Here is a 23,198-nt window from a genome sequence, read left to right on the forward strand (position 1 = left end):
AGTGTACTGGCATGGAATTGTTTTAAAAAAAATATTTATAAAAATTACATTGAAAGATGAAATTTTTTAAAGTTAAGTTTAAATTACTTATTAAAAATTACATTAAAAATATCTTTTAAAGAAATATTTTTCTGAACATGAATGAAACAAAAAATAGTGCACTGAGGTGGTTATAGTTTTTAGCATTTCTGAATATAGGTCCGCGTGGAGCATATGTACAGAGAGAGAGAGAGAGAGAGAGACTGATAGTGGAGAATTATCACGAGGTGGTGAGACTATGTAACAATATCTTTGTGAGTCAGTATTTGAAAGATTTGCATCCTTATCTGGCAGTTTGCAAAAGGAGAAGTTGTGAGGTTGCAAGAATATGAAGGTCACCATTGATGAGGTGCCGGTGTATTTTCCTCACCCAGAGATTCACCCGGAACAACTCCGGTACATGCACTATCTTAAAACTGTGTTGGACAGAAAAAGTCATGGTATCCTCCAAATGCCAAAGAACAAAGGGAAGAGTTCGGCTCTCATTTCTTTCATAACGAGCTACAGATTGTGGAAGCCAGAGAATTTGCAGATGAAACTCGTATACTGTGCTCGCAACCTGGAGGAGACGGAGAACATCTTGTCGGAGCTCAAAACTATATACCAGCTCCAGCGCCACTTCCTTGGCGATGCTGCAAATATGCTTGCCATCGGTTTCGCTACCCGCATGAATAAACTCTGCATCAACTCTACTATCACGGAATTTTCCATCAGTGATGAATTCGTTGATTCAAAGTGTCTTGGCTGTACTGCTAGTTGGATAAGAGAACTTGCCCTCCACAATACCGACATTAATATTTGTTCTTATTTTGAGAAGTATCAAGTGGATAGGCCTGTTCTACCACTAGGTGTCTACACCATTGAGGTAACGTCAAAACAATAAGTTCTTATTTGATTATATAATTTTATCCAATCACTGAAATAATTATACACATGTGGTGTGATCTATAAAGGACCTTCATGAATTGGGAGAGGATGAGCAGAATGACTTTTGTCCTTATTTCGTGGCTATTGATGCGTTGCACACTGCGAACGTGGTGGTTATTTGTGGGTATAATTACTTGCTGAATCCTAAGTATGCTGGAATTATATCAAGTAAATTGATGGACGAAAGTATAGTTGTACTAGATGATGCAGAAGACATTCTTGAGGTTTGTAAGACATCTCTCAGTGTCGCTGTCTCGATGCATACTCTAACTAGTACCTCCTTATTTGTGAAGGAGATGCGTCTTCAACTTGAAAGGTACATGTTTTCAATCATGCTACGTTCCTTGATTTTATGATTATTGTTCTAACTGTTGTTTGAATTTGCTACAAGTTTCAATGCCAACGATCCAGATAGATTACGCGCTGAGTATGATAGACTCTTGCAGGGTTTGACACGAAATGGAGATGACCTTCCTCGTAAGTAAATGAAAATTCAATTTTCTTATACATATATCTAGTCATGGTTTGCATTTGCTAAATTACTAGTACTATTTTTACACAGCCTCTGATGTGTGGCGAGCACATCCAGCCCTGCCAGCTGACGTGTTAGTGCAGCCTATGCCTGAAGACATTCGCTCTGCCAGTAATTTTCTTACTGCTTTACAGCATTTGATTGGATATCTTAAGCCCATGTTAAGTTGTGAAGACGTTCAAGATGAAAGAAGCCTTCTTATTTTGGTGGAGCGTTTGCAACCTCACCTTAACCTACAAAGTTTAAGGCTCTTTTATGAACGCTTTCATTCACTGCTTTCTACCTTGAAAGTTAAGAATCCTGCTCATCTTCATTGCTCTGATGCCCGTGTATTGTGTGATTTTGCCACAATGTTGGGCATTTATGCTCAGTCCTCTGAGTTCGGTATTAGAAGAGGTCCCAGGGGGATGTTGGAGCATGCTCCTGACGTCCTTTGTCAATATGCACTGCAGGTTAGAGTATTTTATTTACATTTGGCTGTTAGTGATCTGTCATGGAAAATTTATATGTTTATGTTTTTCTTAGTTTAATTATCTTTTCTTTGAATTTCAGATATGTTGTGATGATCCTTCTCTTGCCATGAAAGTTGTTCTTGATAGATTTCAGTCCGTGGTGATCACAGCCACCACAGGCACTTCTGATTCCTTAGGTCGATTCCCTCAAATTTTAAAGTTCCAACCTATTGTATGTCGACCTGTAAGCCGTGACGACCCGTAAGCAGTGAGGGAAAAGAGAAAATGTCCTCAGATATATTCAAGTCATGAGTTCTTTTCGTTTTTTCTTAGGAAACATGTTATCGAGACAATGATTTCTAAATTTTTGTATTTTGTTATTTGATTACTTTTTAAGACTAACTAATTCCTTATCATCGGTATCATCAAAAACAGTTGCATGTGTGATATACAAAGTGTTATAGCTGGATGTTCAGTGATAAAAGTTTGAGATTTTAAACTCGTGAATGGAATTGAGATAGGTACACCCGTGAGCCGTGATTAATGTTAGCCATGGTAGCCACTGTAAATTTATTAAGGTTAGCCATGGGTTGTTAGGGCAAGATAATTTTTATCAAACTTAAATAGATACATTATTTATAGAATATTGTTAGTTAACATTAGTTGTAACAATAGTGATTGCTGAAAAAGAACTTTTCAATATTAAAATTAATTAAATCATATTTAAAATAACTATGTTATAAGATATAGATATAATAAGCTGTCTATATTATCCATTCATAATTAGATGTTGGAACGGCTTTATAATAAAACTTTAATGAATAACTTTGTAGTTAAAAAACTAAAATGATAAAATGAAAAGTATTAATCTATGTTAATATTTGCATATATGTCAATAAACTGGTTATGGCATATATGTCTTACAAAGAGCACTGTTTCTTTAGATGAATGCAGGGTTGATATGAGCATAGGGAGACGTGGGTGGGTAAAACCACTAATGCACCAATTGCCATTTTCGTAAAACTTCGCCACCTTTAAGCTACTTTATTGTGAGTTGCTCTTTATATATATATATAATCCTTTTAAAGTTGTGATTTAAATGTTTTTAATTTCTGAAATATCGACCTTTTACTTTTAGTTCCTTGATAAAATTGTTATTGTCTTTTAGTGTGGAGGAAAAAAAAACGCTTTGCACTTTGTTCTAAATATTTTTGGCTTCCTAAAGAGGTAATTTTATTATTTTTCGAAAAATAAGGTTAAATGACATGTTTTTTGTTATATGATATAATGTGAAGTTAGTTAAGAAAATATAAATGTACGGTGTGGACCAATCGACGTCCTAGCCAGTCTTTCCCCAAATACAAGAGAGATTACTTCAAAGAAGATTTGCAAGTTATATACAATGTCAACCAGCCGCCGGTCAATTGAAATTACTTTAAAAAATATTTACAAGTTATATGTAATGTTAACTAGCCACTTATCGGTTGAGATTACTTAAAAGAAGATTTGTAATTTATATGCAATGTCAACTGGTTGCAAATCGGTTGAGATTACTTAAAAGAAGATTTGCAAGTTATGTGCAACGTCAACCGACTGCTAATCAATCGAAATTACTTCAAAAAAGATTTGCAAGTTATATACAATGTTAACTAGCTGTCGATCGGTTGAGATTACTTAAAAGAAAATTTGCAAGTTATGTGCAACGTCAACCGGCTACCAATCGATTGAGATTACTTCAAAGAAGATTTGTAGTCATGCGACAACAAAGACTAATCATATTCTTGTCAGTAGTTTGATTGCCCACATGATTTCACCTTGGAGTCCATTTATACAAATTATGTACGACAACCTACAATGGCTCGGTGGCCGAGCGATCCTCTTGTAGTGCCAGTAGTTGGACTGTTCCAAGATTACACTCTGGTGTCCTCTTATGCAGATTATACACTATTAATATACTGAATAATAAAATTAGAGTTTCTGTTTTAAAATTATAATTTTCTTGTATTAAAAATAAGATAAGGAGAGTTTTCTATAACGTACATATTTTCACTTTTTTATATTTTAAAAAGAATTGCAAGAAAACTATTTTTTTCATTTTAAAAAGAATTACATTAAAAAAATCTTTAAAATTAAAGTAATATTTAACAAGTAATTTTATCTTAATTTAAAGGGATGTGAGAGTGTTAAAACGTATCGGCTCAAATAATAAAATTACTTCTAATAATAAAATGTTATGTTCAAATTATAATAATAAATAATATATTAAAATAATCAAAATATGATTCTAAAATTGATGGAAAATGTTTTTTTCTGGACATGAATGAAACGAAAAATAGTGCAGTGAAAGCATTATGGTTTAGTTTTACTTTTATCATTCATAAATGAGTAGTGTTATATTGACACCAGAAAAGTGAATGACATTCATTTTAAGCTGACGTGTGAATTTTAATATTCTTTTTAGTCAACCAGTGGTTTGCATTCGGTTAGAAATTTATGGGCATTTCTGTAATTTTGTAAGGGTAAAAAATTGGATAGGTACTTGAATTCGCAAAGCTAGGTTTTTTCCACTTTATGAAAATTCAGTTCGAGTCCAATGTTCTTCTTTGTTGCGGTCTCATCCTTGTTTTGCATAATGATTCTTTTCCTTTAATGTGTATTTGGTTATGTTCTTGTCTAATTTCAGAAATATTGGTTAGTTTTTTTTAATGTGTATTTAATTAGTTATTAATTATAATTTTTTATTTATAATAGTGACTATTTTAGTAACTAATAATTTTTTATTTTGTAAATTAGTATCTAAATTGGTTATTATAGTGACTAATTATTCTTAATTTTTAAAATTGATTTCTAATTGGGGATTTTTTTATAGTGCACACATACACAAGATTTACCTCAAACCCTAAAGGAGATCGAATCAGAGGACGACCTTTTTTCCTCCTACATTGAAGTTGAGAAGCTCGATAGTGGCGCGAACGTGTTGGCCCTGGCTAACGGTGGAAGGCATTGATTCCCAACGGCGCCTCTTTGCAACCTTGTGATGCAGTGATTCCTAGTTGTGAGTGAGAAGTCGACTTCTCTCATATCGTTGTCATGCAAAGCAACGATGTATCTTGCGACGACTGTTTTCTCGTGGGCCATTTAGGGTTCAACTCCAACTTTGCAAATTTTGTCTTGTCACCTGTCATATGTCTCGAACAACCACTATCAAGGTACCACAAACGTTTCTTCTCACTTTTTATGACCTACAAAACATATTTGTATTACATGGTACCCTTTGATAGGTTGGGTCCAACATGGTTACACCTTTCTAATCCTTTTGGGATCCATTTCATAACCTCTTTAGGAACATCATACTTTCTAGCATAGCAATTCTTAATAACATGACATTTCTCCATATAATAGTTGCAAGAGATGAATGTCACACTTTTTGAAAAGAAACTAGAGAACTTGGCTTTCTTTTTGAAAATAGGATTGTAACAAAATCAGCTTTCCCAAATGCACAATTATGAGAACCAAGAACAACTTCTAAATTTGTTTTCCCTCTTGTGAACTTTGCACAGGTTTTCAAAAGGTATTTCACTTGATTTTTTAATACTGTGCAAGTTTCATATGTTTTTCAGCCAACTGATTTTCAGAACAATCGATTGAATTACTGTAAATCATTTCTAAGTGTTCGAAATCAGTTTTTAAATCGGTTGTTTCTGTTTCCGATTGACTAACTTTGTTTTCTAGCTAGTTGTTTAAGCCTTTCAATCGATTGTTTAATGTAGAAATCTTATTTGCTTCATTATGCAGCTCTTCAAAATATGCAACAATTGACTATAGTCATTTTTGTCTAGAGAGCTTACTTGACTTGATGAGGATGATTCATAACCAGCCATGAGGCACAAGTTGGCTTCCTCACTCCCATCTTGTGATGAATTACTTGTTGAATGATCATTGTCTTCCTATGCTATGTATGCACGTCTCTCCTTGGGTTTCTTCTCTCTTTTCCTATCAAAACTCTTCTCTTTTTCTTTGTTAATCATTGGACATTCAATCTTGATATGTCCTTGCTTTCCACAACTATAACAAGTGAAATTAGAAGAATTTGACTCAATTCATTTAGAAGTGTACCTCTTTTGATTACCTTTACTACCTTTCTTTTTTAGATACTTCCCAAACCTTTTGATAAGAAGATTCAAGTTCTCATTGTCACTTGATTCAGCCACCTCATCCTCGGGTTCATCATTCCTCTTGGTGCTAGTCTTCAAGGCTATATTCCTTACTTGACTCTAGCTCGTTTGGCCTTTACATCCTAATTTCATGCTTCTTTAGCTTTCCAAACAATGTAGCTGTAGTCAATGTAGATAGGTCTCTTTATTATGAAATAGTTGTGATCTTTGGTTTCCAAGATCTATCAAGACACTTCAACACCTATTTTTGGTTCAACTTCTTCTTTTTGGTTCAACTTCTTCTTCTCCTATTTTTGCATGAACGATTACACTTCATTTTGCTACAAAAAAAAATTGATGGTGTCTTTGTTCCACTTGTGTGCTAGGTTTTTTTCTTTTCTATTCGATGTTTTTCTTCTCGCTCATCATCTTCAAACAACACAACACCAGAAAATGTATTAAAATAATTTTTTTTAAGTTTAACTTGGATTCTTGAAGAAACTTTTTCATCGTCAAAAAAATAATTAATATTAACAACAATCAAAATTAACTTTTCATCTTCTTCCAACGTCACTACAGGTATTCATCATTACCTATGAAAGCAATTATGTTTTTCGGGCTCCATGCATTACCAACTCATAACTTATCAAGTTCTCAAAAATTAAGAAAATTTCCCCTCTTCCAAGATTTCTTTCTTATTAATTATGGCATATTAAGAAAATAATTATTTTTGGCATGTCTCAATATGGTACCATATATCTCTATTAAGCATGTCGACCCAAAGCTTGTTACATTTGCATTGCACATCAAACCCTTGTAATAGTAATTTTTTGTGGAACTTCCAACACACACCCCACCACTAGCGGAACTTTAAAGGGACAGGGGGAGCCAAGGCTCCCCCAAAATTTTTTGGAATTTTTTTAATATATATTTATATATTTTTTAAATTATAATTATATATTATTTATATTAAGTTTATATTATGGAAAATAATAATAAAAAATAAAATAAAAAATGTAATGGAAATATTGATTTATAAAAGAGATTATGGTTTTGTTTTTGTTATAAAATTTTTCTACCATGTAAGTTATTATGAGAGTGTATGAGAAGAAAAAATTACAAAAAGATAGATTAGAAACGGAGGTTAGAATATAACACTTAATTATGAAATTTAAGGATTTTGTGTTTTCCTACCTATGGTAAATTTTGTAAAGTTTTGAATTTATATAGGAGAGATGATAAATTTATATTAGAATAATTATGATAAATAGTAAAAGAATTAATTCTTTTTTTGAAGGAGGAAAGTTTGTGATAAACATGTAAAAAAATTGCATCTACGTTAACTAAACTTGAGAGATTTAGGGAGAACCAAGAATTCAAGACAATAAAAAACAAATCTCTAAAGTTTCTATAGTTACATATAATGAATTTAAAAATTCATTAGAACGCGATTCGGCATCAAATTTTACAATACTCACCAAATCAGATTGATGAGGTACGAAAGGTTTATCTAAAATGGTATTCATGGTTTGCTATCATGATATAATAATGAATGATAATCATATTTTTCTGAATTCTACTATTACTTGTACTTGTTTTATGTAGAAGAAATGAAGAGAGAATGAAGAGTTTTTCCTTAACTAAAAAAACAAAAAAATATAATTTGGCACCCCCAAATTTTTTGTCCAAGTTCCGCCACTGCACTCCACGTCAGGTATATACATCTCATGCGTGGAACTAGACATTAATAGGTGGTCCAATAGCGGCTTAATAGCGGGTGGAACTATATGCCCAAAAAACATAAATCTCGCTAGGATAGCCTTTAAACCATAGTTCTGATATCATGTTAAGAAGTGAACTTTAAGCCTAACTCAACCCTACAAAATCAATTTATAAGGTGAGGTTTGCACCCACTTACATACTATCAAATTGTCTTATCTCTAATCGATATGGGACTTCCAACATCCAAGTCATTAATTATGAAGAAAGCAATTACATTTTTTGTGTCTCAATGTACCATCTCAACTGATGGCCCGACCTAGCTCTATCGTGGGCTCGAGCTAGCCCATATAAACCATTGGTTCGACCTGGCCCTTTTCGATTGTTGGGTCGACCTGACACTTTTTGACCTTCAACAAGGGTTGGCATGTCTCGGTCGTCTGCCCGGGATGTCCTTCTCGACAGTGGGCATGAGCCAGCCTGTCTCGATCATCGAACTAGATTGGCCTGTCTATGTCGTTGGCCTGTCTTGGACATCGACCCGACTCGTCTTGGTCATGGACCATCGATACCGAACCAGCCCATCTAGTTAGTCGAGTTGACACGGCCTATTCCGACTTGTCTTGGGCGTTGTCTTGACCTGACGCTTCTCGACTTTCGGGCTCAAAGATTTTGTTTTTGAGAATTAGTTAAAGTGTTTTAGTGGGTCAAACTCACCTTATCCTTGGCCCTAACCTACTTGAGATAGGGTTTTGAGGACTGAGACTTTTGTTTTACTTCCTTAAAGGAAAACTTAATGAAGAGTGGGATAGACTGACCCATTATACTCACACATCTAGTCATCATATTTTATTTTTCTGTTATATTCTAATTTTACTTTCACATTACCATAAATTCAAGATTTCTATATTGCATAAGCAAATCACTCGATATAGTAAAATTTATAAATGGATTTGAATTAAATATTCATATAAATTTTTCCTAAAAGAAAAAAATGTTATAAACATGGTTTTCTCCTATTACATTATTCAATCGTATATTTTAAACATATTGTTTTTACAATATATTGTATAAATATAATTTTTAGGTATAAACATTTACATTATCTCATTTATAATCCTTATTAATAACTTTAAATATTTGAAAAAAGTCATCATTTTTATATAATTTAATTTATACATGTTTTTTTAAAGTAAATTAAAACATATAGATTTTTAATAAAAATAAAAATATATAGTTTTATTTAATTTTTTTTAATATAGAATGTTTTCCTTTAATATATCAATTGTAATTTTATTTTTACTTATAATTGTGACACATGTAATCCTAATATTAAATGTGAATTTTTAATTAAATATCATTAAAGTATTATATGGTAAGAAGAATTTCTTAATACATATTTTTAATTTGGGGATTTTATTACAAATGGATCGGGACATTCTAAATTGTTAATATCATTATAAATAGATAGAGTGGTTGTATACAAAAATAGATTTTTTTTTTTTCATACTCATCTTATAAGTTTGAAATACAACACGATAACTCTTGATATATGGTTGTTTCTAGAGTAAAAAGAGAGGATATTATTTTTTTATGTATAAGTTTTTTTATTTAAGCTGTAAACAATGCCATTTTGTTCTTCTTTCAAAGTCTTTTATCAAAATACCTATTTTAAATTGTTTTAATTGGTTGTAAATGGAATCGTGAATCCGCATGCATGCTTAATTGATAGGATTATAGATTATAATTGATTAAATGTCTTATTCTATAAAGATTACAATTTCTTATGTAGAATCCTTCATTACATTTTGAAAAAATACGTTTGTTTAGAAATATTCAAATATATTTCGTTTATGATATATTTGGACCAGTCAAATGTAAAATCTTAAAAGGAAATTCTCTGATAAAAAGGATCAAGATTGGAAGTGGGGGAAAGAATTTTTGTACTTTGGAACAAGTTGTCAAATAGTGTTTAAATGTAATAATATTATATATAACCAAAATTATATTTTAAGTAGGGATGGCAACGAGGCAGGGCGGGGACGGGTTTTGCTATCCCATACCCATTTCCGTAAAAAAAATTCATCTCCATCCCCATACCCAAATCCAACGGGTATCAAACTTTTGTCTCATCCCCATCCCTACCGGGTAATGGGTATAATCTCGTACCCATACCCATACCCGTTTTCTTACTACTTTAATATTAATTTTGAATAATTTTTATAAAATAATAAAAAATTACGGTAAAAGAAACATAATATTATCAAATATTCAATATTAGGAGGATAGTTGTTTCTTCGATATCAAATACTTTGAAATAAATTATAATTGTTTATATTTTATATTAGAATACCAAATAAAATTTTCATGAGAACCAAAACATTTATTAAATTTGCAAACATTAATGAAACCTAGTTGATAAAATTTAAAATAGTTTTTAAAAATATATATAAAAAGAAAAAAATATTCAAATTAAAATATATTTTATTTTAAATGTTTGTTTACTTCAATTTCTTAAATGATAATGAATCTCTTTTTTATACACTAATAAAAGTTATAATACATCACTTGATCAAAATGACGCAAAGAATAAATAATAAACATTAATAAACATAATAAAATTTTAACATAGATCTTGTATCTTTTGAACTCCAATATATGTTAGATGGTGATAAAAAAAAATATTCATAGCAATTACATTAAATTTTTATATTGTAGTAAATAAAAATTATTTATACAATTATAGTGAAAAACTTAAAGTATAATTGTAATGAGTTAGAAAATAAAAAATAGGTTTAATTATGCCTTTGGTCCCCATTTTTATAACAAAATCTCAATTTGGTCCCTCTATTTTTTTATCTCATTTTGGTTCATGTTTTAGGAAATTTGATCTCAATTTAGTCCTTTCCGTTACTGGTACAGTAATAGCGTTAATTGAGGTGCCATGTGTCAGTTCTTGGATTTTTTGATTTTTTTTTTGAATTTATTTATTTTTTTGAATTTTAAAAAAAATTGCCACGTGTCAAATGATCGCCGTGCCATGTGGCATTGACAAAGTGATGTGGCAGTGATAATGCCACATGTCAATATTATGCAAAGTGTCATTTCCTCATTCTCAATTTGGTTTTTGTATTCTAATTTTTGTTTGAATTTAGTCCCTATTTTTGTAAAAATAGTCCAATTTTTTCTCTCTCCACATTGAAACAAAAATTAATTTTTATATAAATTTTATACAAATATTTTTATTAAATTTGATATTTTTATTCAAATTGATATTTTTATTATATATTTTTAACATAACTAAGTTTATTTAAATTTGTGTTTCACATTCAACTTTACTTAAAATTGTTTTCAAATTTTAAATTTATATGTTTTTTTATTGTTACATGAATTAGTTAAAATTATTTTCAAAATTTGTATAATTGTTATTTTTACATCAATTCAAACATTTGTGTACAAATTATTGAATTTACACATTTTAAAAATATACAATTATTTGAAATATAAATTCAAATGAAAAAACAATATTAAAGTATGATGTAATAAAATATCAATATAATTTATGATTTTCTTTTATTAACATTATTATATATTAACAACTTTAAAACAATTTTAAGTAAAGTTCAATGTAAAATATTAATTAAATAAACTTAATTTTGTTAAAAATATTTACTTGAAATATCAATTTTGATAGAAATATTTGTGTACATTTATATAAAAATTAAATTTGATTTCAATTTGGAGACGGACAAAGTTGCTCAAATTTTACAAAAATGAAACTAAATTGAGACAAAAATTAAAATAAAGAGACCAAATTGAGAAAGTGGAAATGACACCTGTCATATAAGTGACACGTGTCATTGTCACTGTCACTACCACGTGGCACGACGACACGACAGTTTGACACGTGACAATTTTTTTATTTTTTAAAAAAATTCAAAAAAATAAATAAAGAATAAAAAAAATTCAAAAAAAAATTCAAAAAATCCAGAAACTAACACGTGGCACCCCCCTTGAACGGTGTTACTGTACCACTAACGGAAGGGACCAAATTGAGACAAAAACAAATAACGGGACCAAATTGAGATTTTGCTACGAAAATGGGGACGAAAGGTATAATTAAACCTAAAAAATAATTAGATAAAATAAATCAAAATAGTATTCTACATGATGAAAATAAAAAAAAAATATTAAAAAATTAACAAATGTGTGTCTTATAAACAATTTGGAGACTATTGAAAGGAATTGCACAAAGAAAAACAAATGTATAATTAAGGGTATGATAAGATGAAAAATATTTTAGAGATCTAAGAAAAATTTTCAAATATCAACATATATACTCAATGATTGAGAAATAACAAAAATTGTTTTAGCGAAACAAAAAAGTTATTCAAATGAAACAAAAATTAATAATAATAATAATAAATAATTCTTTTTTATATTACCTAGTAAATGAAATGTTTATGATATTAAACACTTAAATTGAGAGTATTAAACATTCTCATGTGAAAGAAAAATATACAATAAATAAAAATATTAAAAAATAATAGAAATATTCAAATGTTAGAAATACAAATTTTTTTATTGACATACATCATTTTAACATAATTACATAAAGGTTATGATAAGATAAAAAATATATTGGAGATGCGAATGAATTTCATAACAAACCAAATAATTAAAAGAAATAAAAAATGGAAAGTATATATATATATATATATATATATATATATATATATATATATATATATATATATATATATATGTGTGTGTGTGTGTGTGTGTGGTTACTTAATTAATTATGAATATTTTAATAATTTAAACGAGGATAGAGATATGACGGGGACGGGTATTATGGCGGGGATATGTATATCCCCATCTTCATCCCCATACCCAATTGAAAAAATCGGGGATTCCCCATACCCATACCCAGTCAATACGGAGATTCCTCGTCAAAACGGGGACGGATTTGGACAATACCCATATGAAGAGATTTATTTGCCATCTCTAATTTTATGCCCTATGTGTTTAAGCACTATGCTATTGCAGAGTAATTGCACATTCGAAATTATATTTTAAAGAGTCTCGTCCAACACACACGTACAAAAACTAGTTTGTCTTACAAAGACAATAATGCACCAATTGCCCTTTACGTAAAACTCTGCCACCTTTAAGCGACCTTGTTAAATAGTCTTTTTGAAATTGTGATTTCAATGTTTATAATTTCTGAAATATTGTCAACCTGTTATTTTTTGGTTCTTGATAAAATTGTTATTGCCTTTTAGTGTGGAGGAAAAAAAAATGCTTTGTATCCTAAATACTTTTGGCTTCGTAAAGTGGTAATTTTATTATTTTTCAGAAAAAAAAAAGTTGACATGTTTTTTGTTATACGATGTAGTGTGAAGTTAATTAAGAAAATATACGTAATAACGAAATACAAAAGTTAAAAAAAAAAATCAAGTAAAAGTAAATTAACATACAAGCAAAGGAATGAAGAGAAACTAGAATCAAAGTAAAGCAAATTCAGGTTGAACAACTAAATGAATTTGCTCCTCTTGCTGGGGAAATTTTTGTTAAAGATAGTATGTCTAGTGTTACATGAATTTTCCTTTCCTGCTTTACTTTTCATTTATATTTTTCCCCACTTTATTTCCTCTTTTATTCGTAACTGTTGAACCGAAAAGAAAAGAACGTAAGTTAGCTCCGTCAGTCGTTTGTACTATTTACAGGTCCCAAATGGACTTAGGTCTTCGGCACAGATATTTGGTTGATTTATTTATGTATTTGCAAGCCTTGCAAGCTATAAGAAAAATTATTCATATCTAAACAAAAATATCTGTCAAAACAATCATGCATCAGATTAGGAGAAAACTAGACCACTTGGTCACAAACAAGTCACTAATGACAATGAGGGACACAAGTCCAACAGAAACAGTTTTCAAAAGATTCCTTGGCCACTGTAAGGTCATGCATCTAGGATCAAGCAAACGTTATCTGTGGGTTAAGAGAACATTTTATCCTTCCTGTCCAAATGAAAAACCAAATTGGCAACTATACAAGACGAATATATATAGCTATACAGGAGATGCCATAGAACTTTGTGCTTCTTTTGAGCTTTTCTCAGACTTGGGCTTAGATTTCTTCTCCCGCTTCTTTCTCCTGTAAACCAAGCCAAGTTATTATATGACACAAAATTCTCCCTATATAATATTTTGATAAGTGGAAGTTTTACATACTCGTCATGAGAGCTAAGACCCCAACAAGACTTTAGTTTTCGGCCAATATATTTCAATTCCTTGTCAGAAGGACACTCGTATTTGCTAACCTGCATCAATTTATAGCAACCAAGGCCCCAGTGATCCATGTTAAACACAAGAAAATCGGCTCCCGGCTAATACAAAAGATTTTGCTTTCATCCGTTGCTCAGTTCAAACAAACACAGATCAGAATGAGGATCAGTTACCCAATCATCAATAGAATTCAGTGATTCAGAAAGTTCGGACATTGTATGCATGGAACTCTGACGGGAAAAAATGCTCGTAAGATAACTGCAATTAAGCACTTGTGTGAGCAAATACACAGATTCAGGTCAAGAATACACTACAATATCATACTCTACGAGACCATTTTGTTATTGACCTTGTAACAACAAAAGGGAGAAGACCAAGTGGAAGAATCAGAAAGAAATAATAAGTACCTATCAAAGTCAATAACTTTATGGACGGCATTTGCGTTGCGCAGAGCAGCCAAGGCCAACTGCATCACAAGACATACAGGGGTTAGATTTTGAAGTAAAATAGTTTAAAGCAACGCTGAACTAGAATATTGAAACTGGGTTGACTAGAAAATGTTTAGTTTAGTTTTCAAATCAGTAATTGAGAAATGTAGCCAAAGTTTTCCGTTTTCAGATGATTTAAGATAGGAAAGCCATACAAGCATAATTCAAATTTTGAAACAAACTGGAATTTTAAAAAATATTGGTTTATCAATTTTATATAATGTGAATAATGGTTGACCACTCTTTTGGAAATTTGGTTCATTCATTTCACCGGCGAGGTATGTGATTTGGGACATGGATGAGTTGTTTTCGGTTGATGAACTGAATTCAATTAATTAGAAAAAAGGTCCACTATTTTATTTTAAATCATTGGAAAGTCAAGGCTGAACAAGGAACTTTTAGATAGCTGCGCTTGTAATAAAAGTAGGGACTTTATTATTTACACATTAGTGGTCCGAGAATACCTGCCCAGGAGGAAATAAAAGTGATGCATCTGTAAGCATGATTTTATCAACTTCCAAGTCTGCTTTTTCTTGCAGAGTCTATACATCAGAAGAAAAATTATCATAAAAATATTACAAAAAAGTAATAAGTCAGTTAACATGTTCAAGTTAATGAGGATGCATAGAGTATTATATACCAAGGGAAGAAGAGTGGTTGAACAAATAAAAATTATGGTTCCATGAGATGAGAGAAGGAATTAAAGGAACAACCAGTATATATTGGAAGTTCATCGGACAAGAATTAGATGTGAGAATAGTCAATATGACCAATCCATGTGAGATTAATATCAACTCCTCACACCTCTCATTTGGTATTCCCCATCTGTCCAGAGATATTATCTAAATTACCTTTATTTTTATAAGGGAAGACCTTTAGTAAATAGTACTCAATATTTTGCTAATCACCAAGTTGGACAATGGGCTTAGCCAGACAATAATAACGTTGAACAATAGAACTAGTACCTTGAGCCTTTGGAGCTGATCATCACCAACATAGCAGTTGCAGAACTCCTGTAATACCGTTAGTCACAATTTTTAGCAAATGAAAAAAAAAACAGTGCTGATATCAGCCAAGTCATGTAATAACTAATACAGAAGAAAGATAAAACACAAGTTTTTATTTAAAAATGAATCAATGGTTTTAAAAAATTTAACATTTTAAAAGTTCCACTCAGCCAAACCTCCATATCATTTATGAAACCTTCAACTGAGCGATACGGCGCATAAACAATAAGATCAAATTCCAAACTCTGCAAAACAAGTTTTTCACATCATAGATGAACAAAAACAAAAACATAAAAAATAGATTACTTTGCTATTTGAGGAAAATACATGCCTGATAGACTATCATTTCGTAATTGAGAATCATGTGATGATCCCGTGAAACCTCGGCCTTACTAAGCTCCTCAGCTGACACATAATTTTCTTCTATCTTACAAGCAGCATATATGCATGCCAACCTGTGAACAGTGTTATTGATATCGGATAACAGAAAATATCGGATTCTCTAAACATCCTTTATAAAGTTATGGCGGAAACATTGGAGTTAAAAGAAATATGATATATTGGATATAGATAATTAAAATATATATTGTCTAGAGGAATGTGAGAGGTGGTGACAGTAGCGACCGGCGATGAGCGGCGGCAACCGGCAATGGGAGGCGGCCACCGGGCAAGCAGCAAGGTCAGTGCAAAAGAAAGAAGACAGATTTGGGAAGGGTTAGTGGAGTATTAGGTTAAAAGAAAAGAGAACGTATTCAGCCCTCCAATTAGGGCCACGTTCTACATAGTTGCATCTCATAAGTATGCATGTCGCTACCTGTCCTAAGTAGGGTTTATTCTCAACATGTCACTGCCCCTACTTCTTCTCCATGTCCGTCCTTGTTGCTTCCCCATGCCGCCCCGCCTGCCATAGCCGTTCTGCACCCACCACCCGTTATGAAAAAGCGGCCACCATGAGAAACCCAACTCGCTACCGCCTTCTTATGGAGGCAGGCTGAAAACAACCACCGTTTTCCACTTAGTCACCGCCATAACCAAGTTTTAATAACCGGTGAAAAGTCAAATAAATGCAACAATGACTTTAATGAAGTTTAGATAGATAAATAAGTAAACAATCAAACCAAATTATAAAAACTATATAATTGGCTCAAAAGAATAAAAAGTCAAATCAAAATGACTAATCCACACCTCACAAGCAGTGACCCAAAAGCAATCATTATAACCATTTTCAACATCTTCAAATAAACTCAATAGTGAATTTACTATAATGATTGATGAATTCCAATTCCGATTCAATGTTGCCAAAAATGCAAGTGCTATCATCCTAGGTTTAGAGGTCCTCATTAGACTAAATTGAAACTTACATTATATGTTTTGGCTGATGTTCCATCACCGACCATTTCAAATAGAATCTTTTAAAAAATATAAGGGCCGTTGCCTGTATATAATGAACCATTTCAATCATCTCATTAGCACAAAATGCTTCAAAATTGCATTTAAAATATCCAGATAAAGAAAGGCCCACATACCTTGACCTTGCGAGGTAAGTTGAATCCTTTACATATATTCTGAACCAAGATTTCATAACTGGCCCTTACACATTTTTCTTGTTCAATACTAAGAGGTTTTGTCCCAGAATGCTTTTCAGCTGACATAAAATACTACCTTGTAAACAGTAGAAAATAGAATTTCGCAAAAACAAATCGCAAAAACAAAATGTGGAACAGAAACCCAATGAAATAAATAGAGATAATAAAGACAAGATGATAAAAACATAGAGGAAAAAAAATAGTCATCTTTACAAAAATAACATTACCATTGTCCTTTGCGGTATTGCGTGGTTCAGGATACGATAAAGACCCATTACCATCTACTTCCATTAGAGTTGTTCCATACTTTTTGGAAAAAAAAAAAAGAATAGTAGTCATCAGCATCCATGTAATAAATTTCAAATGATACTATGAAATATTTATACAGGCATTCTTAGAATGATCTTATTTGAACTTATGACTTTCATAGGCTCCTTTTAGCTTCATTAAATTCCCTGTTTTGGCATCAAAATAAACCTTTTATAATAAGTTTAATTGTCAACTCTATGGCATAAGCCCTCATGAGTCATGTGACAAAATCAATTTTCAATTAGTTGTTCCCAAGCACGCTCTAAGTCTACAAGGAATAAGGGAAAATCAGCCCCCACAAGACCACATTATTCAAGAAAATATGATCCGATTCATTAGGTTAAAAGCATACCTCCCCTAGAATTTGTCTTGCTCTTTGATTCGCTTCTCGATGTTTCATAATCTAAGAGAATAGAGAAAAGAAAAATGAAAAACAGTAAAGTGTAAGCAAATTATAACAAAATATAATTTCTCAGCCCCTCTTGTGCAGAAAGATTAGAACAGCATCTGCTGGGAAAATGAATATGAATATGAAGGTTGACTTTAATGAATAGCAAAGACACAAACGAACAACACAAGTACCAGATCTTGAGAAGTGAAAATCCATTTAGCTCGTTGGGTAGAGGTCATGAAATCAGCCATGGTTAATCAGAAACGCTATTTGAGGAGCTTTTGTTCAATTATTTAACCCCAAATTATATTGCAGATCAAGCTTCTCGTCAGCTAGTTGAGAAAGTGCTGAAAACAGTTCAGATTACAAACATAAGGATTTTAACTCAATTATTCAAAGAATGAATTGGAAAAAAAAAAACATTTTAATCTAGCCCTTCGCATTTTTTCTTGAAATAAAAATCAATGAACCCCTCCTAATTCATGTTTATAAACACAATATAACTCTGTCTTCCTTTTCTTAATTTAACTCTGATTTCCCTGTATCCGCATTGTACCATAATGATCACAATACAGCTTTCCCAATATGAGATTGTATATTGATGTAGTAACCTGAACGAAAAGTCCCATATCAGTACAGAACCAAATCTGGACAGAACATTTTCTTTGAGGCCATTGGACACATGGTAGTGGAAGAAGTTAAAAATAGCTTACTCCACTAGAATATTTCACCATCATCAAATTCCAAAGTCAAAATGCCAACAGGATCAAGCTGAATTGACCGACCCCAAAATTTACTCTTTAAGCTCCTATCTCCACGAAATTTCCAATATTTTCAAAGCCATGTAACCAATTGAGTTAAAATTAGACGAATTAACAAACTAACCTTACGCAGAGGAAGAAGATTGCAGATGAGCAACAGACGAGTGGTGAAGGACAGACGCCAGAACGCAGAGAGGCGTTGAGGAACGAAGAGAACACAGAACCAACAGAGCAATCACGGACGCGCAGGGACTCACGACGAAAGAACAACCTCCAACGACGGAGGAGCACCGGCGAACGAAACGAAGTATGGCGGAGGAGTAGCGGCGAACGAAATGACGAATGGCAGAGGAACAACGACGAATCACCAACGAGCACCGATGAATGGAGGAGGACGAAAACCGGAGGAAGAGGACGACCGCAGTACGAGGACCGACGACCAGCGGAGGAGCAACGACAACGACAACGACGTAAACGACTGTGACAGAGGAGAGGAGTGTGCTGCGAGTGCACGAAAGCGGCAGCAGATTAGGATTCTGATTTCAGAAAATAAGTTTTTTAAGATGTAACTGGCTTTTAGGGTGGATTCTCCGGTTTAGGGTGGATTCTCCGGGAAGACGTGTTTGAGGGAGAGTACGAATATAAATTTGAGTGAAGGGATATATGTGTTTTTTTAAATGGATTTTGATGATAAAATAAATGTATTTAAAAATGAATTTTATGAAAACCAGTAAATAATTTGAGTGATATGATAAATTAAAAGAAAAATTTAATAGATAAAATTTAAAATTTAAAATTTAAAATTGAATAACTTTTAAATAAGTTAAAAATATTAAATTTTAATGATATTTTAATTATTATTTATATATATTATTAATAATTATTATCATTATATATTATTTTTAATTATTATATTATATATAATTATTATATTATTCATATTTTTATTATTATATATTATTAATAATAACTATAATTATATATACATATAAATATATATTATTATTACTTTATTATTATTATTATTATTATATATATATTTATATAATAAAATAATAATGTATAACAAATGATAATAATATATGTAACGGAAAAAGTTATAAAAGTAAAAGTACTATAAATTTCTTCAAATCTCTCCACAATTAAAGGGATGAAATTTGATATTCATCCTCCAAATTCATCTCTGCTTTTCCATTTAAATCATGTTAAAAGAATATAAAAAAAAATAAAAAAATCGATCCATCACAAATCTGCTTATAATTGTTGTTTAACCATTTAAGTAAACATAGCGTTAGGCGTTAGGGTCGACTCAAATTTACATAACTCGGTTCAAGTGAGCTAGACCCGTTTCACAGGTTCTCTAACCCACTATAATTTATCTATTATCTAATTTTAATAGGTTATATAGATTAATATAGTGACGAGTCCGATGTCACTTACTCATTACAACAATAAAAAAAATTACTCAATGCAACAATTTTAATTCTATTTATTTAGTTAATAATTTTAATTCTATTAACTTTATTTTAAATTATGTAACTAAGCATGGGTTTAATTTTCATTAATTATAGTTTATATATATGTAAAATATTTAAGTAATACATAATTAACTTTAAATTAATTATTAGAATTTTTTAATTTATAAAATAAGAATAAAGAGTAAAATATTACCATTACTATTTGTTGATTTCTTTCTAATCAGTATACCAAACATCTAATCTATTACTTTGATTAACTATTAACATATATCAAAAAAAATATTTTAAAATATTTTTTTTTGTATTAAAATTATAATTTTTGTAATAAAATTAAAAATTTTGTATTAAAATTATAATTTTTCATTGTATTAAAAATAAAATATGTTAAAAGTTATTACATAGAATAACCTATTTATTCAGGAAAATAAAACTAATCATTATAGTTTTCATAAAAAAACCTAAACAAAATTAGAAGATGTTATTTCAAACCAAATTTAGATTCAAAATATTAAAGTGAAAACTATGTTCCCATCATAGTGTCTTGTTTTTAATGAAATGCATAAAATTAATATATTTTTTAAAATATTTAATTTATTTTGGATAAAGTCAACTATTTTTTAATTATTTATTTTTAAAAAATAAAATAATTTTATGAAACTATTTATTTATGCATGACAATATATTAAATTTTGGATTAAGATATTCTTAATATTTTAAAACTAAAATTATTTAGTGAATGTTTAAAATTACCGTGATGATAAAAAAATTATAATTGAATAAAAATGTTTAAATACAAAAAGTTCGAGACTTTGAAATATAATTTTAATTATGAAGTTTAATATGACAAGAAATAACTTTAAAAATATTATATAAATCAAAAGTTTAAAGGTTAAATACGTTTGGTTCATAAATTCAAACATGAAATTGAAATTCTTTTATGTTATATACTTTCATACATTTTTATTTTTAAACTTTTGAGAATGAATGAATATAGTATTTTTAGTGTTAATTTTCTTTTTTACAAGTTAAACATTTTAAGTTAATATTGTACTTAGAACATGTAAAACTATATAGACAATTCTAATGTCAATATGAAACATGATTTAATTCATTAATAAAAATTATCATTTAAAAATGTTATATTGCTAAAAAAAATCAAACAATTATCATAACAAAAAAAAATATAAGATGAAGTTTGTGAATGAGAAAAAGATTAGAAAGAACTTTGGTTAAGTAATGTTCAAAATCATTGTGTCACTATTTTGTTGTCTTAGACTTAGTCCTGAATTTATCTTGTAAATAGGTGATGCATATCTAGAATTTCATGTAAACCAAACTTGAACTATATAGATTAGTTGTTTGTCTATTGGATATTGTTGGTATCACGCAGCGAAATGTTTGGCGTTTGGACAAAAACCAAGAGGAGGGTGAATTGGCTTCTTAATAAAAATTGCGATTTTAAAATTTTCCCTTTTAATATCAAAGATCAATTAAAATTATCTCCTTTATTTTAATAAACACAATAAAATAAAGAGAGTAGAGAAGAGAACATTGCACAAAGTATTTATACTGGTTCGAATCAAAAGACCCTACGTCCAGCTGTTAATCTCTCAAAAACGAGAGTAACTCAATCACTAAAATAAACCAAACTTACAATTAATGATAAGAAAGATTAGGGTTTAAAAAACACCTCTCTTGAATCACACAAGAGATGAAGACACCTCCCTTGAAATCCACAAGGGATGAAAACACCTTCCTTGAATCACACAAGGAATGAACACCTCCTTTGAATCAAACAAAGGATGATCGGTTTCTCCTAACAACAGCAACAACACTCAATCACTCAAGATCCCACTTGATGAAAGTTATCGCTCTACCCACACTTGGTTTTTCAAAGCCTTCCCACAGAGAGTTCTCAAGTACTCAGACTTCTTTAACTTCTGTGTTTGATAATGAAAGCCTACCACTCTATTTATAGAAGCCTATTTAGAAATTAGGTTAAGAATATGAAAAGATAAGTCACAACTGCCATAGATAATCGATTATCATAAGTGATAATCGATTATCACAAAAACTTTTCTAAAAACTTTTTCTCGCTATGATAATCTATTATCAGCAGGTGATAATCGATTATCAATAATCGATTATCAGCAGGGATAATCGATTATCACGGAGACTTCTCCCAAAAATCAGTTTTAACTAAGATAATCAATTATCACTAAGAATAATCGATTATTCTAGTGAGTTTTGCAAATAAATAAAATTCTCTTGGTGCTCTACTACTTGGGTTTTGCCTTTTGACTCTTGACATGCTAATTTAATTATTTTAAATAACAAACACAAATTACAAGACTTAAACAACTAAACCCTTAAGTCTTCAATGCATCTCTTGAATCAAAGCATTCTTTTAAGTCTTCAACATTTTCCATGCATGATCATTAAGTCTTCCATACTTCTTCATAAGTCATCATCATCATCATCAAAACTCCTTATTGGAAGAAGATGTTCATCTTCTTCTTTTTATCAACAATCTCCCCCTTTTTGATGATGATAAAAAATTGTTGAAGACATGGGATATGTCCTGTTCTTAATAAACAACTTAAGAGAAAAGATTAATTAATCCAAATAAAAGATAATTAATTTTTCTCTCCTTTTTAAAACATAAGGTATTACAAGATATCAATAAACACATATCTTCCCCTTAAATAGGTACCACTTATCACAAATATATCTCCCTCATTTTGATCATAATAAAAAATGAATTCTTTAGACAGGTCCCCCTAAATCAGATAACTTAAGTTCCCCTTTTAAAAAAAATTGTTTAAGATATAAAACTCCTCCTACATGTAATATTTCCCCATTTTGATAAACACAAACATTTCAAGAACAAATATTCCCCCTTAATGAAAGATTCCCCCTAAATGAAAGAGATACTCTAAAGATTAAAAAATATAGGTTTAAAGAAGGAAATGTTATATTAACAAAATGAACTCCAACGCACTAATTTGCATTGATGAAGTACCTAGTTGTTGCTCATGGTCTAAATTTTCGAAAAGCTCACTCAA

At 30.6% G+C, this 23,198-nt stretch overlaps 2 protein-coding genes across 4 annotated transcripts; one reads left to right on the forward strand and one right to left on the reverse strand.

Annotated features, from left to right (window-relative positions):
- The first annotated feature begins 367 nt into the window (after nt 1-367).
- On the forward strand, nt 368-2,215 carry LOC114163615 (general transcription and DNA repair factor IIH helicase subunit XPD-like). Its single transcript, XM_085666755.1, has 5 exons — nt 368-904; nt 993-1,282; nt 1,358-1,443; nt 1,529-1,950; nt 2,051-2,215. The coding sequence occupies exons 1-5, from the start codon at nt 368-370 to the stop codon at nt 2,213-2,215; spliced, it is 1,500 nt and encodes a 499-aa protein (XP_085522881.1).
- An 11,409-nt stretch (nt 2,216-13,624) lies between these two features.
- Nucleotides 13,625-19,255, reverse strand: LOC114164111 (cyclin-H1-1-like). Of its 3 annotated transcripts, none has more exons than XM_028048635.2 (14): nt 18,780-19,255; nt 18,086-18,241; nt 17,856-17,906; nt 17,422-17,500; nt 17,135-17,253; nt 16,970-17,043; nt 15,940-16,063; nt 15,785-15,853; nt 15,567-15,614; nt 15,066-15,143; nt 14,521-14,579; nt 14,287-14,371; nt 14,060-14,148; nt 13,625-13,982 (listed from the first exon to the last, which is right to left on the reverse strand). In XM_028048635.2, the coding sequence occupies exons 2-14, from the start codon at nt 18,143-18,145 to the stop codon at nt 13,898-13,900; spliced, it is 1,020 nt and encodes a 339-aa protein (XP_027904436.2). In that variant the 5' UTR covers nt 18,146-18,241; nt 18,780-19,255; the 3' UTR covers nt 13,625-13,897. The 3 variants fall into 3 exon arrangements, with proteins under 3 accessions (XP_027904436.2, XP_085523264.1, XP_085523265.1); XM_085667138.1 differs by having other exon boundaries at nt 18,086-18,702; XM_085667139.1 differs by lacking the exon at nt 18,780-19,255 and adding an exon at nt 18,451-18,520.
- Between the last annotated feature and the right edge of the window lie 3,943 nt (nt 19,256-23,198).

Source organism: Vigna unguiculata, chromosome 9 (assembly GCF_037176805.1).
Source record: "Vigna unguiculata cultivar grain cowpea cultivar isolate G323 ecotype 2 chromosome 9, ASM3717680v1, whole genome shotgun sequence".
In the NCBI taxonomy this organism is placed as follows: Eukaryota; Viridiplantae; Streptophyta; class Magnoliopsida; order Fabales; family Fabaceae; genus Vigna; species Vigna unguiculata.